We start from the raw sequence: 20,165 nt of genomic DNA on the forward strand, positions 1-20,165 counted from the left end.
TAAAGGCAGTGGTGGAAAGTAACTAAGTACAAGTTTGAGGTATTTGTACTGTACTTGAGTATTTCCAATTTCCAATACTTTTACTTCTACTCCACTACATCTCAGAGGCAAATATTGTAACTTTTTACTCCACTACAATTATTTGTAAACTTTAGTTAGTAGTTACTTTGTAGATTTTGATTATTATTAGAAAACATATATTAACCACTTCAGCCCTATTTGAAAATAGACGATCTACAAGCTCACAATGCGTCGCGTCTCAGCAGGACCACATTGGAGACAATTGTTTCATTACGCTTTAATGTGCTATCCTGGGTTTCAGTTATATTGTGATGTACTTGTATATCTTTTACCAAACATTGCATAATGAAATTACACAATAAATACATGTCATCAACAAATGCAAACACCACAAAAGAGATGGGAAATTGACATTTACCTCCCCTTGTCGTCTCCTGATAGATGTTTTTTCAGGCCAATTTTGAAAGAAACCAGTGTGGAAAAAAGCGGTCCAGTACAGAGCCAAATCAGGTCCATTTTACTAAGTCTAGACTAGAGAGTAATTTAGAATGTTAACCACCTTAAGCCCTATTTTATACTTTGGCTATTCAAAAATAGCCTAGGCTATATAAGCTCACAATGCAAAGCTCAATCTCTGATCTTGAATTAAGGATCCATTCTTTATGCTTACTTGGAGTTTAATACTCTGAATTGTGTTTCGTTGTTTTGTTTTGTTTGTTATTCATTTCTCTTGTTTGTTTACTTGTTTTGACAACTTTTATATTGTTTGGTTGACGTGGCTGTTATAGCTGTTTTGTTGTTTCTAAATGTCCATTTCATCATTGTGTTTTCTCACAAACGAGATGCTATGCATCTCAAGGGGTTATTCCTAATAAAGAATTTAAATCACAACGTGTCACAATGCCACATGTTTTTATGAGCTTGTAGATCGACTATTTTGGAAGAATTGTGAAAAATGTGTGAGGTGTGGGGGTCCTCGAAAATAAAACGTTTGAGAACCACTGGACTCCTAATGTGCCATAATACATAGTATCATAGTAAATAAATCAGTGTCATACATATTCTAAAGAAAACCTGGAGACTGACATTCAGTAATTGGGTCTTATGATCAAAATAAGAACATTATAATGGTGTGTAAAAACAAAATCTAGAATTTGCCACATACACATTAAGTCCGTGTGCGTCATCAATGTGTCCGCACACGATGTACAGACATATTGATGACCCCTGGCTGGACATTATAATGTTCAGCGTAGAGAGAGCATGGCATCCACATGCAGTGGAATGTTCCACCGTGTTGGGCACCGTGCACAGGGTCGTCAGTGTGTGTGTGTGTGTGTGTGTGTGTGTGTGTGTGTGTGTGTGTGTGTGTGTGTGTGTGTGTGTGTGTGTGTGTGGGGGTGTGTGTGTGTGTGTGTGTGTGTGGCGTGTGTGTGCGCGTGCGTGTGTGCATGTGTGTGTGCTCTTCCTCTGGCTGTGCTGTGATCCAGCCAAACTCCCACACTGTGTGTGTGTGTGTGTGTGTGTGTGTGTGTGTGTGTGTTGCAGACCCTCTTATTGTGGTGACAGAATGTCCAGTATGTCTGTGTCCTTTTTAATTCTTTCTTTTTTCCCCCTCCACCCATTTACTCATGCTGCTGCCCGCCCTCTCTCTCTCTCTCTCTCTGTGTGTGTGTGTGTGTGTGTGTGTGTGTGTGTGTGTGTGTGTGTGTGTGTGTGTGTGTGTGTGTGTGTGTGTGTGGCAGAGGTGTGTGTGTGTGTGTGTGTGTGTGTGTGTGTGTGTGTGTGTGTGTGTGTGTGTGTGTGTGTGTGTGTGTGTGTGTGTGTGTGTGTGTGTGTGTGTGTGTGTGGCAGAGGCTATCTGTGACCATGCATAAGGCAGGGACTGGGGCTGATTGACTGGCTATATTGGGTGTCTGGCCGTGCCTCACACACGCGCACACACACACACACACACACACACACACACACACACACACACACACACACACACACACACACACACACACACACACACACACACACACACACACACACACTACCCTCCATGCCCGCGGGTGAATTCCATCCTCCCCACACCCCCCCTCCCTCCCTGCCTACCCGTCTCTTGCGCACAAACACACCTCTTCCATCTGAACGCACGCACGCGCACGCACGCACGCACGCACGCACGCACGCACACACACACACACACACACACACACACACACACACACACACACACACACACACACACACACACACACACACACACACACACACACACACTCCCCCATCCGGCGCAATAAGGGGCGGGCGAGCGGCCGAGACTGACGCGTTTTGCGCATTTCCTGAAGCTTGCGCTCAACCAACTCACACACACAGATTGAGAAGAGAGAGAGACATAGAGAGAGAGCGAGAGAGAGAGAGAGAGAGAGAGCGAGAGAGAGAGACACACAGAGAGAGAGAGAGAGAGAGAGAGAGAGAGAGAGAGAGAGAGAGAGAGAGAGAGATAGAGCGAGAGACAGAGACAGAGAGAGAGAGAGAGAGAGAGAGCGAGAGCGCGCGAGAGAGAGAGAGAGAGAGAGAGAGAGAGAGAGAGAGAGAGAGAGAGAGAGAGAGAGGACGGGAAACGGGGAACGCGCGCAGGGACCGAGAGGAAAGGAAGAGAACGAGAGAGAAAACGGCAACAATGTATCCAGACTGAACGTGAAGTCCTGAAGGACCGCAGTGGAAACACGCATTCCGTCCCGAGGAGAGAGAGAGACTACAGACTACAGACTAGAGAGAGAGAGAGAGAGAGAGAGAGAGAGAGAGAGAGAGAGAGTGGACATTGTGGACAAACATCACGGTATTTGTACCGTAAGTGAGGAGATTATCCCCGCCAGAGAGGAGCAGCCAGCCGAGGAGGAGCAGCAGGAGCCCGGATGGCAAGGCGCGGCCGCTCTCTCCCTCCCTGACCCGGGAGAGACACACTGCTAGGCTGCGGGATCAGAGGGACTCCTCTGTCCTCTGATCAGATGATCCTCACCGGGAGGAGCTCCGTATAGCAACATTCTTTATTCTGTGTGATTTTTCTTTGTCGTTGCTATTCATAAATATAAATCCCACAGCCTCCGATAGAGCCTCGTTTTATTTCCGCGGAAACAGAAACAGGAGGGGGAATTGTCTGTATCTGTCCTGGCGCCCGGTCCACGGAGAGGAGCTTGACTGTAAACAAACAACCCGACCCGCTTGATTTTTTTGGGGAGGAGACCGACGAGGTTGAGCTTCTACATAGTGACACTGAAGTCTCTGTGTGTGTGTGTGTTTTTATGAGCTATTGCTGCGTTTTGTCTGCACTCCATTAAGGGTGTTCAACAGCTGTGTGTGTGCGTGCGTGTGTGTGCGTGTCTGTGTGTGTGCATGTGTGTGCCTGTGTGTGTGCATGTGTGTGTGTGCATAACACAGTGTTCTGGTATGGCAGTATTATCACAGCGAGTGTCCAATAAGGAGCCAATGGCAGTGTGGGATGTAGAGCACCAGGACTCACCCATCATCCATCTGATGCAGTGACTCTGGTTCATCATCTGAACGTTGGAGACAAAACCAGTTTTCAAGGAGGAGGAGGAGAGGACCAGGGGCCACAACTAGGCTCTCACACACACACACACACACACACACACACACACGCACACGCACACGCACACACCTCTACCCCCTCTCTCATCAGTTTCTTTTTTAAGAAACACACACACACACACTCAGAAGGGACCATGCCTGTCTTCAGCGGCCTGTTGAAGGTGCGCGTGTGCGAGGCGGTGGACCTGAAGCCCACCGCCTGGGCCCTGCGCCACGCCGTGGGCAAGAGCGGCTCCTTCCTGCTCGACCCCTACCTGGCCCTCAACCTGGACCAGACCCGGCTGGGCCAGACGGCCACGCGGACCAAGACCAACAGCCCCGCCTGGCACCAGGAGTTCTGCTCGGAGGTCCGCGAGGGACGGAGCCTGGAGCTGTCCGTCTTCCACGACGCGCCCATCGGGTACGACGACTTTGTGGCCAACTGCACCATCCAGCTGGAGGACCTGATGCAGAACGGGACCCGGCACTATGAAGACTGGGTACGTGCTGGAGACGTGTGTGTGTGTGTGTGTGTGTGTGTGTGTGTGTGCAGGGGTGTAGTGCCACTATTAGAAGTGGGGGTGCACATCTACATTGCTACAATAGAATAGTCTCTACTCCTTGGGGTGTTTTTTTTGTCACTGTATATATGTGAAATTTGTCCTCTGCATCCTGAACAGTGAGCACCATTCTACGGCTCTCGGGTAGCAATTAGGGGTTGAGAGTCTTGCTCAGGGACACACATCGACACAATGCTGGCCTGGCATGGAATCGAACCTGAGACAACAGGGGCCTCTGGCTTCCCACAGGCGGGCTTTACTAACCACTCAGCTATGGTCGCCCCGTTTTTCCCTCTACACACCAAGTTTCTTCACCAAAAATAGCAGATCTATAAGCTGCGACACTTTGACAGCTTGTAGATCCCCGAATATGGATGGATGAGAGGGAGAAGTAGTTAAATCAATTGAGCCAAACAGAAATCCTATTTTTCCCTGCGCTCCCCCTCCACTACACCTCTTTGTGCGTGTGTGTGTGTTATCCCTGTTACTGTTCAAAACGTATGTACAGATACACACACACAGTCACACACACACAAAACAGTCCAGGAACGTTCGGCAATTTTTGGAGAAGAGATTTGGTTGGGGGGGGGGGCTGGGGGGGAGCAGACAAAGAACAGAGCCAACTCAGGTCCAGTTGACCTGAAGGTTTTAAGTAATGCTTGGCTCAAGGACACGTCAATGGCATTTAATACTCGTTCTTTGTCAGCATTCAAAATGTTCCAGCTGGGACACTGCATGGTGACCTCGCAGTCGCAAACCCCCCCCACCATCCCCCCTGTAGCCTTGAGGCTACTGATGACCTCGACAAACACGTCTCTTGGTCAGCACGTGTGTCGTTTACTCAACCTGGCTGATGCAGGGCTTTTGTGTGTGTGTGTGTGGTGGGGGGGGGGGGGGGATCCTGAATTCCTGATAATATTATGATTCCAGTATTACCAATAGACCTGCTGATTTCGTAAGAATGCAGTCATAATATTGTGTTGCTGGTGCCATCAGAATGTTGGTCAGAAACATGTGTCTGACCTGTGTGTGTGTGTATGTGTGTGCATGTGTGTGTGTGTGTGTGTGTGTGTGTGTGTGGTCCTCCCTCCGCTGTCTTCATACACACAGTCTGGGCGTGACACGTGGTCCCTTGTTTGCCTCTGTCAAATAGCTGTGAGATACAATTAGCCCCCCTCCCCAAAACTCTTGAATAGCTGCCTGTATGTTTTACCTCTCTGATGATGCTGGGAGTCGTCTGGACAAGAAGCCACTGATGTTTTTTCTCTGGTTTGGGTCGTGTTGGTGGTGTTGTTGTTGTGAGGCCTTGAGCCGTCAGTTCTACACTTTCTTTTTCTGGGAATATGTAGGAGGCTTATCTGCCTTTTCCTCAGAACCTGATCTCTAAAAGAGCGGATGCCAGGAACTAAGAATTCAACCAGGTGTGTGTGTGTGTTTAGAGAGGTTCTATTACTAGCTTATACACCTCTATTACATAGCACTACTACTGCTACTATTACTGTCACTAATACTAATTATACAAATCGACTCTGTTCGGGTGGAAACCCCATATGTCCGAAACTGTTACTTTTCAGGATTCAAATTCAAAAACATCAAAAGTGGCAGATCTGCAAGCTCTAAACGCGTCGCTTCGTGCCGCGTTTAGAGCTTGCGGATCTGCTACTTTTGATGCTTTTGTGTGACGCTGTAGTATGATCAAGTAGGGCGTTCATTTACGAAAAACAAAAACAAAAGTTAAAATATGGAGATAGGTTTCTGCCCGACAGCAACAAAATAATAAGATGTAGGTCTCGGGTGGGTATTGGTACCCGTCCATCACCGCAGAGTCTCTATAGGTTAGTCGCTGCATTAACGACTCCTACGGGCTGGTGTGGTGCCTGTAAGTGGGGAATGTCGAACGGGAGGAGTAGGGTGGAGGCGCTACTACTACTGTCTTCTCGGTGGGGGCTCCTTACTCACCGGCATGTGAGCCAGTAGCGTACAAGAGCAGGGTACCCACCCTCCCCTCAGAAATATGCGGGGAGGGTTAATTGGCATAAATGACTAAATTGGGAGAAAAAAGGGGTAAAAATAATAATAATTGGGTTAAAAAAAACAACGAATATACAAATAATTAAAGAACATCTTATACTATATATTACGTTGAAATGTAGCAAGACATACTGTAGCAGCAGAGCCAAGTCATATATTTGTCCTCAGCTACTCTACCCCTGTCCTCATGCACCACACAATGGAAAGGTGTGTGTGTGTGTGTGTGTGTGTGTGTGTGTGTGTGTGTGTGTGTGTGTGTGTGTGTGTGTGTGTGTGTGTGTGTGTGTGTGTGTGTGTGTGTGTGTGTGTGTGTGTGTGTGTGGAGGCATACTGTAGCCTACATATAGTTTGTACTCAGATATAAGTGCTCATATGTATATACATATGAGCACTTATATCTGCATAATAATACTATACCATTTTTTGTTTGTCTGCATCTAGGCATAACGATAAACACATACATACACACGTCACACACACACACACACACACACACACACACACACACACACACACACACACACACACACACATACACACACACACACACACACACACACACACACACACACACACACACACACACACACACACACACACACACACACACACACACACACACACACATACATACACACACACACACACACACACACACACACACACACGTCTCACACACACACACACACACACACACACACACACACACACACACACACACACACACACAGTCACACCACACACACACACACACACACACACACACACACACACACACACACACACACACACACACACACACACACACACACACACAGTCACACACACACACACACACACACACACACACACACACACACACACACACACACGTCACACACGTCACGCGCACGCAGCCCAGGGTAAGGTCAGAGTGTATGGATCTCCCTGCTGATTGACCACAGCCTATTGATCATCAGCCAGGCTGCTCGTCAATACATGTGCCTCACAGCGCTCTCTCACTCAGTCTCCGCCCACTTCTCCTCCCTCCTTCCCTCCCTCCCTCTGCTCCCTCCCTCTGCTCCTGTCATCCCCGATCCATCCATCCTTCTTTCCCCGCATCCATTAGGCGAGTTATTATTATATATCATTATTTTCTTTTGTTCACAACATGTGTTTACCCGAAGTATTCTCTCCATCTCTCCTTCGCCTACTCCCTTAGTATCGTAGGGCTGTCACGATTATGAAATTACACTCGAATAATTGCGATTAACGATTGTATTGTGTTTTTGTCGTTGGAAATTACATTTCTGTTTGGGGTTTAGGCTTTGAAGTTGCACATGGTAAATATGACACATAACCTAAATATACAAAGAAATGACTGACCTATTTAATAACTTTATACTTAAAAAAAAACATTTATAGTGGAAATAGCCGATCTGCTATTTCCACTATTTTTGAAAATGTTTGAAAATAAGAACCTTTTTCAACATGGAAACGATTATGACGATTACGACAAAATATTTTCGATGAGACGATTATGTAATAATTGTGACGGGCCTATTAGTATGTATATTTGGCCTGTGTTTACGTAATAAAACAAGAAATACATTGTTATTATTATTATTATTATTATTTCTCTCTACACCAACAGCCATCAGCCACTGGAGTGGCGTTTACCTGCAGAAATACTGTTTGTTTTTTATTTATATAATTATTTTATACTTTGGCTATTTTTTTGGGAAATCATGAAAATGTTTGCAAAACTTTGAATATATATATTTTTAAAACAAACATTTGTAACTCAAATCTTTGCTTCTGGGGGGTCCCTGGAACAACATATTTTGAGACGGGGGTCCGTGACCAAATGCAATTTTGGGGGTCCTTGACATGGAAAAAGTTTGAGAACCACTGATATTATAGCAACGTACGTTTTTCAGAAACCAGTTAGGATTTAGAAGACATTTGTACTGTAGATGCGTTCCCAGATTTAATGGGTTAACTATCCCTCCTTCTGTGTCCTCCCCTCTTTCTTCTATCTGCTGACCAACCCTATAAATGGACCCCCCCTCTTTCCCTCCCTCTCCCTTTGCCTCTTTGTCTCTTCCTCCATCCCTCCTTTTTCTCCCTCCCTCCCTCCCTCTTTCCACCCACCCATCCATCCACCCGTCTGTCCAGCTGTCCGTTCCCACCCTCCCTCCCTCCCTCCATCTCACTGACCCCCATCTCCTCCTTGTTCTCTCCAGCCATCCATCCTTCTTTCTTTTTCCTCTTCCCTCCTGCATACCATTCTTGTCTTTAATACATTAAGACCGGGAACGCATCTGTGTCATTTTAAGATTTCTTTGTTGTCACGCTATGAGCTTGTAGATCTGCTATTTCTTTTGGAAAATCGTGGAAGATTTGTGCTTTAAAGCGAACATTTTTAACTCTGATTTGTGCTTCTGGGGGTCCCTGGAACAAAATATTTTGAGATGGTGGTCCGCGGCCCAATAACATATCATTTTGGGGGTCCTTGACATGGAAAAGTTGGAGCACCACTGATATAGCAACATGCTGTTAGGATTTAGAACATTTTTAGATATGTATTTTGCCCCGGACCCCCATCTCAAAATGTTTTGTTCCAGGGACCCCCTCCCCAGAAGCAAAGATTTGAGTTACAAATGTTTGCTTTAAAAATATATATATATTCAAAGATTTTCATACATTAAAAAAAATAGCAGATCTACAAGCTCATAGCGCGGCACTCGGTGCCGCGCTATGAGCTTGTAGATCTGCTATTTTTGAATAGCCAAAGAAATCTTAAAATGACATAGATGCGTTCCTGGATTGAACGGGTTAACCACATGAACCCTAGTGTTGTGGGAATGCCTTTGCAGACAAACATTTGGTGAAAATAGTCGAACATTCTATCGAAAAATAGCCAAACCTACAAGCTCACAACGTGATGGTTGTTGTTGTGAGCTTGTAGATTAGGCTAAAAAAGAAGGGGACACAATTATCTTGATGAATTGAATACACAGGACCACAATGGAAACAAGCCCTTAGGGCTTTTTGTGTTATTCTTTTAGCATCATTGTATAAATCGTACTGCTGTACTATTTGCAAACTGTTAATAATAAAGTATCCAATCAATCAAAAACATTATAGACCCCTGGGGGACTGTGGTCAACAAAGTAATATAGGCTTTAATTAAGTGGTTAACCCATTAAAGCCATTTTAGCTTTTAGCTATATAAATATATAGCAACAAAACTCATAACAGTGGTTTAGAACAGGGGTCTTCAACAGGGGGTCCGGGACCCCTAGGGGGTCGTCAGAGTTACTACAGGGGGTCCGCCAAATCTTTGTGTGATATGATTTTTCTTTTTATCTTAACCACTTGAACCCTAGCATCCCTTTTTCTGAGGAGAACTTTAGCCAAAAATAGCCGATCTACAAGCTCACAACGCCTCGCAAGAGGTATAGGTGTAGAGGGAAAAAAGGGCAGACCAAGTAAACAAAAAAAGTGTAATCTGAAACACAATTTTATACAATATAGAGGGGGTCCCTGCTTCATCTCTCTCTCAGCTAGGGGGTCCTTAGCCTGAAAATGTTGAAGACCCCAGGTTTAGAACAGTAGTTTTCAAAAATAGCAGATATACACAGCGCGTCACTTCGTGCCGTGCTGCGAGCTTGTACATCTACTCTTTTGGATAATTTTTTTAACGCAAATATTCCCTTCTGAGGGGGTCCCTGGCACAAAAAAAATTCAGATGGGGGGGGGGGGGGGGTATGCGGCCAAATATATCAATGTGTGCGTGAAAACGTTTGAGAAACCACTGATTTAGAAGGCATTTGATTAGAATCAGCCTGGGGTCTTAATGGGTTAATGAAGTGGTTAAAAGGCTTTTATTTGGGAGCGTGTTAGAGAGACACCAGAGAGACTGGAGAGAGACTGTCAGGATTCAGCCTCTAGTCTGGTGGAGGTCATGTGACTTCACAGTGTGTACGTTCTACATACATACACACACACACACACAGCATTCACTCAGTGTGTCATTTCTTCAGTAAAAAAGTGGTGACTGATATTCTTAAAAGTAGAAGTATAAGGGTCGTATTTCTTTCACATTCACAGATAGTACCCTATAGTGACATCACTGTAAACTTTTCAGCACAACGTGAGTGCCATGAGATGCACAGAACGCTGCAGTTTTATGAGCGGCTGACGGAACATCAGCCGTTGCACAAATACATAGATGGAGGTAATCGTGTGGTTTCCTGTTAAGCACAGATTTACACCATAGATAAAAGGAAATCTGATAAAGATGATATTAAAGCAGTTCTCCACTGTGGACGTTCAAATGTTTAGTAACGTTTTCATTACATCAATTTCTGTCTGAGAAAACTTTTCTGTCCCATTCTGAACGTAGAGCTTTGCCGTCTGATCCTACAATGTAGTTTGTTTTCCGGTCTTCATGTAAAAAACTACAGCAGGGTAAAAAGAAATACATGGCAGGCTGCATAACACTGACCCTATAATAATAGTACACAGTGATGTAAGCAAAACACAGCTGCAGCTAACCAGATAATAATAATAAATAATGGGTGTGCTAGATTTTTGATGTGTCAATAATACTGTCATGCTTGCACATTGGCATGCCCTTGGCTCTGGACACAGCAATGACAATCTAACACACTCATCATACTTATACTTGTCATCTTACTTGTCTGCCATGTTTTTAATCTGCTGTATTTATTTTTTAAAGATTAGTTTATGGCTTTTCTGCCTTTATTGATAGTTTTTAACCCGAACTGGAAAACAAACTACAAACAAAATCAGCCTCAGGGGTTTCCCGCCCTTTCTCAAGCAGTTCTTGAGGCCATTATTACCCCTAGTGGCAGAGGGGAGAAGGGTTGTAGTTTTTGATGATGCTGCTACAGTAGGTCATCGCACAGATGATCTGTGGCGCTTTGCTTTCGATTTGCTGCCTCGGCCATACAGAGATCTTTAATGGACTTAAAACACCATTGATTATTATTACTCCTACTGAAACACACACATGGAGATAAGGTTGAAATACTGTGGAATATTCCTTTAACCCATTAAGACCTGAGGCCGATTCTACAGGGGGAGGAGGATCGCCAAATTGATATGTATTTGGCCACGGACCCCCCCCCCCCCCCATCTGAAAATGTTTTGTGCCAGGGACCCCCAGAAGAGAAGATTTGTGTTAAAAAAAATCTAAATTGTTCAACATTTTTCAAATACTTTCAAGATTTTTCAAAAATGTTCGAAATGCATGAAGTGAAGTGCGAGCTTGTATATATCTGCTATTTTTGAGAAACCACTGTTCTAAATCGTAAGAGTTTTCTGAAAAACGTATGTTGCTGTATATATACATATAGCCAAAATCTAAAATGACACAGATGCTTTCCCAGTTTTAATGGAACAAGCGGCTGCCCTCGGTGGCTTTGACACGTTTGCTGGTAAAATAGCGATGATCTTTAAAGCAACCTTTCTGGGAAGAGAGCCGGTAAACTTGGAGGGAGAGTTAGAGGAGTGACGCGGTTCACCCCCAGGGGTACTTGAGGGGATACCAGGGGGTCCCCAGCTAAATGATTTATAGGAACCAAATGGACCCTTATGGGTCTGTAACTCTGAGAGTGTACAAATGGAACCAAATGGACCCTAACGGGTCCATTTGGTTCCATTTGTACACTCTCAGAGTTAAATCAACATTGATTTTACAATATGAATTGGGGTCCCAGAGATAGAAATGCCATTAAATATAGGGGTCCGTGAATTAATGATTGAGAATCACTGCTAGAGCCATAAAAATCTTCTCCTATGGGGGTCCCTGGCTTATCTTTTCAAATGGGGGTCCGCGGGCTAATAAGTGTCAATTAGGGGGTCCTTGACATGAAAAAGTTTGAGAACCACTGCCCTAACCACCAGGTGGCCTCCCAAAAATGACGATCTTGACTTCAGAAAATGAATGAACGGTGTAATGGCAGCCATAGGTCATGTGGTTATGCCAGGCTGGTGCTTACCCGTTAAATTCATCACGTAGGAACAAACTGCTGATCTGAGACAGAAACAGATTTATTTTATGGGACAGTATGGGTGATATTGTTGATTCTATACATCAGTGGTTCTCAAAGTGGGGTTCAGGGACCCTCCGGGTTCCTTGAGGAGGGGTTCTAAATGGACGATTGTAGCTCTGTAACTCTGAGAGTGTACAAATGGTTCCCTTTACACTCTCAGAGTTACGAGGGTCAGAACCACATTATCAAAATCTGCATGAAATCAAATGGACCCTCTTTAACTCTTGAGAGCGTAAAATGAAACCAAATGGACCCTTATGGGTCCATTTGGTTTCATTTTACGCTCTCAAGAGTTAAATTATTGTTTAGACATCTGCATTACTTAATTTACAAGAAGTCTACACAATTTGAGAACATGGAAGAATTGTTATTTTGATCAACGTTTGCCTGTTATCTCTCCTATTGGTACCCACATCAATACAGCATGGAATTGTGGACAAAATCGTATCCAACGATGACAAAATAGTTTTGGGTCTGAGAGGCTAAATCTCATCAAACGGTGGTTTCTGTGGCTCAAATGCCGAATACATAATGGACCTTGAAATGAAAAAGGTTGGAAACCACTGCTAGTCTAGACGGTGAGAAAGTGCCAAACGTGTGGAGGAGGAGACCTGCAAAAATAGCCGATCTACAAACTCACAACGTGTTGCATCGCGACACACTGTGAGCTTAATGTAGAGCAGCTATTTTATCTATTTTGGTAATGGTACTTAAGTGGTTATAGCATACAGTATAGTATACAGTCAACTGTGCTTTAAAAAAATGATAATGGAGGATCAACCTTCAGCAGCCAGCTACAGTAGTAAGTGGCGTCCCCCCCTCCCTCTGTGAAAATGAGAGGATGTTTTATTATCATCCCGCTTGTAAGCCTTTTTCTCCTCTCCTTCGCTCGCTCGCTCTCTCTTGTCTCTTCTAGCATCACTCTATCAATGCTATCTCTCCAGCCCCCCATCCTCCTCAATCAGCTCTCTGCCTTCACCATTTATCATCTCTGTTGCATCACACATCTCTCCTTACTCAATCTCTCTCTCCCTCTCTCTCTCTCTCTCTCTCTCTCCCTCTCCCTCTCTCTCTCTCTCTCTGTCTGTGCTTCCACCCTGCATCGCTCATCCTCTCTCTCTCTCTCTCTCTCTCTCTCTCTCTCTCTCTCTCTCTCTCTCTCTCTCTCTCTCTCTCTCTCTCTCTCTCTCTCTCTCTCTCTCTCTTTCTGGCTCCTCCCTGCAACCTGCTCACTTCCAGCCAAATCCCTCTGTCCCCCATCTCTCCACCCCTAAAAGTGTGTGTGTGTGTGTGTGTGCGTGTGTGTGTGTGTGTGCGTGTGTGTGTGTGTGTGTGTGTGTGTGAGTGTGTGTGTATGTGTGTGTGTGTGTGTGTGTGTGTGTGTGTGTGTGTGTGTGTGTGTGTGTGTGTGTGTGTGTGTGTGTGTGTGTGTGTTGCGCGCGGTGCGGTGCTCTCTGGTCTGGGTCCTGCTACCATCATCAAACGTGTGTGTGTGTGTGTCGGTGAATTATTAACCAGCCTTTGATGCTTATTAATTGTTTCTCCTCGTAATTGAGATGCTCGGTCGAGCCTGGTCCCCATGGCGACATGACCGCTCCGCCAGCCTGCCGGGGCCAGGCCGCTCTGCCCACAAAAGAGAGTGAGAGAGAGACCGTTTGTACACTCAGAGTTTTGGTGGTCATAGTGCATTTGTATAGCACAGTGGTTCTCAAACCGTTTCATGTCAAGGACCCCCAAAATGATATGTGTTTGGCTGCGGACCCCCCATCTCAAAAATACTTTGTGCCAGGGATTTTTTTTTAATAGCAGATCTATAAGCTCACAGCGCGGGCCTGCGCGGCACTCGATGCTGCGCTATGAGCTTGCAGATCTGCTATTTTTGAATAGTCAAAGTATAAAATAGGGTTAAAGTGGTTAAAATGATTGTGACGCTATATTAACTACTTTTGCCGGGAACCAGGGCCCCACTTGAACCAGGGCCCCACTTGAACCAGGGCCCCACTTTGAGAACCAATGGTATATCAGAGGTGAAGTCCACATACCAGCAGACAGTGACAGTGTGACCAAACTGATTCTGGAAACCGCTCCAAATGTTATGGAACCGATTTCTGGTTCCTCAATGTTTGATCTGGTTCCTTCAGCAGAGGAGAGAGAGGGAGAGAATAAAATAACAAAAAAAAGTAAGTGATTGAGGGGTTGAGACGGGATGTGAAAGGAGGAAGAGCAAGGAAGAGGGTGCTGCAGATGGTAATGGAGAAAGAGGTGGGGGGGTAGGTGGAGAGGAAAGGTTGGAAAGGGAGCGAGCAGGAAAGAGGGGAGGAGGGGGGCGAGCTGGGAATAGATGGAGGAGAGAGAGAGAGAGAGAGCTTAAATAGAGATGTAGGCCCAATCTAGGTTGAATGGTAGCGAACAGGGGGGAAAGGTACGAAACAAGAGAGCTAAAGATAGAGGGAAGAGAGGGTAGGACCTGGAGGAGAGAGAGATGGAGGGAGGGAGACCAGAATAGATGGAGGAGATAGAATGCTGAGGAGAGGGAAAATGAGAGAGAGAGAGAAAAAAAAGAGAGAGAGAAGGTATAGTGACTAGAAAGACACTCAGTTTACGGCAATGGTTCTCAAAGTGGGGTTCGGGGGTCCTTGGAGGGGTTCCAGAGGGTCCCCGGCAAAATCTGTTAAAAATAGCAGCTGTACAAGCTCACAGTGCGTCACTTCGTGCCGCACTGCGAGCTTGTACAGCTGCTATTTTTGAAAAGTGTTTTTTAAACACAAATATTCTCTTCTGGGGGTCCCTGGCACAAAACATTTTCAAATAGGGGTCCGCGGCCAAATGCATATCAATTTGGGGGTCCTTGGCACAAAAAAGTTTGAGAACCACTGCTTGACGGCGTCCATTCCATTTGGGTCCATTTGTACATTCTGAGAGTGTAGAAATGGACACGTATAATGCGAGGACGGTTGTCTCTTTCAGCACGAATTGACCTTGGACATTTCTGTTCAGTTTTTTTTGATTGAGTGTCGGATGAGCCATTACGCTATCGTGTTTCACGGCTGTATATCGTAAAACACCGGTTATGAAGATTTATTTTTTACACTCTCAGAGTTAACCCATTAAAACCGGGAACGCATCTGTGTGTAATTTTTAGATTTCTTTGGCTATTAAGTTCCAGGTCTTAATGGGTTAAATGAACAGTGTGGATCTGGCTGTGTGCAAGTGTTGCCGAGTCCGCTTATTATAAGCCACTTTGGGCTTGTTTTTCTGTAAAGTTGTAAATATTTGCAGTTTTTTGTGCTTGTTTCTAAAGTGTAGTTGCTTATTTGGGCTTGCTTCCTAGTGTTGTTTAAACCAGTGGTTCTCAAAGATTTTCATGTCAAGGAACCCCAAATTAATGTATGTATTTGGGCCGCGTTAGACGCACATCTGAAAATATTTTGTGCTAGGGACCCCCATACAAGATTTCCGTCAAATGTTAAAAAAAAAACATTCCACATTTTTTACATTTATTTCAAGACTATTGTTGAAAATAGCAGATCTACAAGCTCACAATGTGTCACATCACCAGCTTGTAGATCTGCTATGTTTCAAACAGCCGATATATACAGACATGTTTAAAATGGTTAAACTGATCTAGTCACTTCTTCGTAGACCTGGCTGCTCGTTTCTCTCACAAATCTCATCTGGCAACGCTGGCTGTGTGTGTGTGTGTGTGTGTGTGTGTGTGTGTGTGTGTGTGTGTGTGCATGTAAACACACAGGTTGTGGTACCCAGGTGACCAAAGCGTGCAATGTTTCCACACACTGTCAGGGACCTGCGGGGCCCAGCGGCCAGCCACAGTTTCACACTCTGGCTGACACACACACACACACAACACACACACACAACACACAACACACACACAGCCCAGGATTTAATGGCCGTGGGGTCAGAATCACAGGCCCTTTGCCTGCGACCTCTTGCCACGGCTTGTTGCCGGGTGGTGGTGTGGTGGTGACATCACAGGCCACGCCCCCTCAGTGACCTGCTGCACCGCTTGAAGTAGGACAGACAGGGCTTAAGATACCCTGGCACGCTGTCGCCACGGCGACAAGACGCACAGGCACGTGCGTGCGTGTGTGTGTGTGTGTTCACACACACACACACACACATGAAAAACACCTTGTTCTGGTCAGTGACTCCAAAGCAGGTCAGCCTTTGGGGTTTGTGTGTGTGTGTGTGTGTGTGTGTGTGTGTGTGTGTGTGTGTGTGTGTGTGCGTGGGTGGGTGTGGGGGGGTGTGTGTGTGTGGGGGGGGGGTGTGTGCGTGTGCAGCGCGCGTGCCCAGCGAAGGGAATGTAATGCATTGCCTTAGTGAAAGGAAAGAAATGGTTGGATATTTGAGAGGCCAGGAACAGCGGGTGAAATGTACACTCTGTTTCCCTCTCTCTTTCTCTGACCCGACTGAGATAGATGTACTTCTGTGTGTGTGTGTGTGTGTGTGTGCGTGCGTGCGTGCCTGTGTGTGTTTCAATAACAACAAAGTGAGCAGGGAGGAAATAGAAAACAGAGAGATAGAGAGATATAAAGAGAGGACAAACGGAGAAGGATTACAAGTGTGATCAATTTCTTCTGATCGGGTTTCCTTTCGTGGGGCTTAGGGCACCGTTCCAGTTCAGCAGAACCTGGCTGTTTCCATGCGGGACTGATGTGATGCGTCGTGCCGCTCCGCTCTGTTCCGCACCGCCCCCCCATGCTCGCCCCGCATGTCACGTGACCTCGGACACCGCAGAGCGAGACTCGAGAGCAGACAGGCTGATTCGATTGGGAATGTCTCGTCGGATCTTCAAATCTAATTCGGTTTCTTCTCCCCCGTTCCCCTTTGCCGACCGCGGCACTGGGCCGTGGCACCGCCACTCAGGCCTCGGAGGCGGGCTTTGTTTGCGCCGATGGCGTGACCAATCGGGAGTCTCTGATTCCCCCCTCATCCCCCCCACCCCAACTTCCCCAAGCTCGGTTTCCCTTACGTTATTAGCTGTCTGTGATGTTCTATTAAAGATGCATGATTCTCACACTGTCTCACTCAGCATGGGCCGACCGTGTCTGTATGTGTGAGTGTGTTTTTGTGTGTGTGTGTGTGCTTGTGTGTGTGTGTGCTTGTCTGTGTGTGTGCGTGCAGATGTGCTTGAGTGGCTGGCTGAAAGAAAGATTATACACCGGGCACACCCCACACACACACGCACACTCTCTCTATTGTGTGTGGACTGTGGACACGTGAGAGTTATCTCAATGCCAAAATGTGTTGTTTGACAGATGGACGTGGGAGGTGAGACTAAATGCTCCAGAGAGAGAGAGGGAGAGGGAGAGAGAGAGAGAGAGAGAGAAATTGAGTTAGGGACAGAAAGAGAGAGGGGGAGATAGTTAAGCTTGTGCTCTTTTTTGCCTGAAATCCGGTTATTTTCGGCGAGTTACTGTACATGGCCGTACGAAAAATTATAAATCATTGTTGTCGGGCAGAAACCCTGTATCTCCATATTCTTTCCTTTTCTACCTTTTATTGATAGAGTGGAGTGGAAACGGGACAGGAAACGAGTAGAGCGAGAGACTGCGTTAAATACACATTACACACGCTTAGCTCTCATCTTTCCCTTTACTTGAACACACACACACACACACACACAAGAACAACAAACAAATGCTCACTGCAGTTGTTCCGATGACGATACCAGTATCGGAAAAGTGTTGATTTCGTCGACTAAAACTTTGACGAAAAATGTTTGTCGACTACCTTATTTCACTGATGAAAACTAAATACAAACTAAGCTATGATGACTAAAACTAATACTCAATATATTGACAATTTCGCCAACACATTAAAACTAGACTAAAACATTAGGAGGGACTAGAGGAGAAGAGATCCAGTAGAACTAAAAGACAAGTCATTTTATGTTTGGTTGCGCTCAGCTGCGCTCAGCTGAAAATAGCAGATCTACAAGCTCACAACGCGTGGCGCTGCGACGCATTGTGAGCTTGTAGATCGGCTATTTTCAGGATGCAAACAGGTGTAAAATCAGGCATTACGTCATTACGTCATCAAGGCAGCGCCAAAATACATTTTAGTCGACTAAATCAACTGTAGATTTAGTCAACTAACACTAAACATACAATAAAACGTATCGCCATATTTTCACTTTATATGTTTTTTTTTGTAATGCCCTTACTTAGTTTTTGTCACAAAAATATATATATAAGCTCAAACCACGACACGTTTTGCTATTTTTGAATTTGAATCCTGAAAAGTAACAGTTTTGGACTTACAAGGTTTTCTCTCGACAGCAACAAAATGATGATTGGGGGCTGGGGGGGAGGGGAGGGGGGGGGTGCAGGCTGGTGGGAGAGAAACAGCCAGAGCCACATGGACAGAGTGTGGGCGATGGGGTTTGATATAAATGCAAGCTTTTGATACTATAGTGACGTCTGCTCTGTGTGCTGCTGCTGCATTATGGTGTATATATAGGGCTGTCACCATTACACATTTAACCCTTTAAGACCGGGAATGTCATTTTTAGATTTCGTTGGGCTATTCAAAAATAGCAGAAATACAAGCTCATAGTGCGGCACCGAGTTTGTAGATCTGCTATTTTTGAAAAATCATGAAAAGTGCAAATATTAGATTCTTTTTCTTTTTTTTTGGCGGACATTTCTAAATCTAAATCTTTGCTTCTGGGGGTTCCTGGAACTAAATATTTTACAAATGTTCGCTTTAAAAAATATATAATCAAAAAAGATTATATATATATATATAAAAAGATTTTGCCACGAATTTTCACGATTTTTCAAAAATAGCAGATCTACAAGCTCATAGCGCGCTATGAGCTTGTAGATCTGCTATTTTTGAATAGCCAAAGACATCTAAAAATGACACACAGATGCGTTCCCGGTCTTAATGGGTTAAGTTGACGATTAATTGTCACTCAAATAATTGCGATTAACAATTTAATTGTTTGGCGTTGAACGTTGCAACATTATAAAAAACAGGGCAGATATGACAAATAACTTAAAAATACAAAGAAATGATTGACATATTTAATCATTTTATACATGTAAAAATAGCAGACATAGCTGATCTACAAGCTTACGACAGTGCGTCACAAAGTGATGTGTTGTAAGCTTTTATTGTAAGCTCCAAAAATTGCGATTAGACTATTATGTAATAATTGTGACAGGCCTACTGTAGGTGTATACTCTGTATACTCTGTGAGTCTGTGTGTGAGCGTTACAGATGTACCGATACAATTTTTTCCGATACCGAGTACCGATCCGATACCAGTATGTAATTTAAACAAATCTAGGACAGTGGTTCGTTCTCAAAGTCAGGGGGGGGGGGGGATCAAAGGGACCTTTACAGGTCTGTAACTCTGAGAGTGTACAGACACAGATGCGTTTCCGGTCTTAATGGATTAAATTAACATTCAGGATTTTAGATGAAAGACTATAGAGGAGAAGATCGAAGGCTGGTGTGAATCCAAATGGACCAAATGGACCCCTTACGGGTCCATTTGTACGCTCTCAGAGTTATGGGGGTGCTTTAACCCATTTAGACCTGAGGCCGATTCTAAAAACGGCTTCTAAATCCTGACCTAAGTTTTCTGAAAAACGTATTCACACATTCTATATTTATTCAAATATTACAAAAAATGTATGTTGCTCTATACTGTACATAGCAACAGGAACCCCAAAAGGGGTTCCCGTCCTGAAAGGTATAGTTACAAAAAGGGGTTCCCGCCCAAAATGGGTTAACTTAAAAGGTTTGAGAACCACTGATCTAGGAATAAATAAGAAATCCATGAATAATGTACAGCTAGACTAGTACAGTAAGAGTATAAAACAGTCGCGCAACATCAACTGAAGCATTCAAACATATTACTGTAAATGAAGTG

The 20,165-nt window shown here is 44.8% G+C and overlaps 1 protein-coding gene across 1 annotated transcript in view; it reads left to right on the forward strand.

The window, feature by feature from the left end:
- The first annotated feature begins 2,565 nt into the window (after positions 1-2,565).
- Positions 2,566-20,165, forward strand: part of prkcea (protein kinase C, epsilon a) — a 59,917-nt gene continuing 42,317 nt past the window's right edge. Inside the window, exon 1 of the mRNA XM_080456064.1 lies at positions 2,566-4,100. Coding sequence (XP_080312190.1) covers positions 3,756-4,100 — 345 coding nt within the window. The 5' untranslated portion in view covers positions 2,566-3,755. The remainder of the gene's footprint in view (positions 4,101-20,165) is intronic.

This window comes from Gymnoscopelus braueri (assembly GCF_963280865.1).
Source record: "Gymnoscopelus braueri genome assembly, chromosome: 17".
Classification (NCBI taxonomy): Eukaryota; Metazoa; Chordata; class Actinopteri; order Myctophiformes; family Myctophidae; genus Gymnoscopelus; species Gymnoscopelus braueri.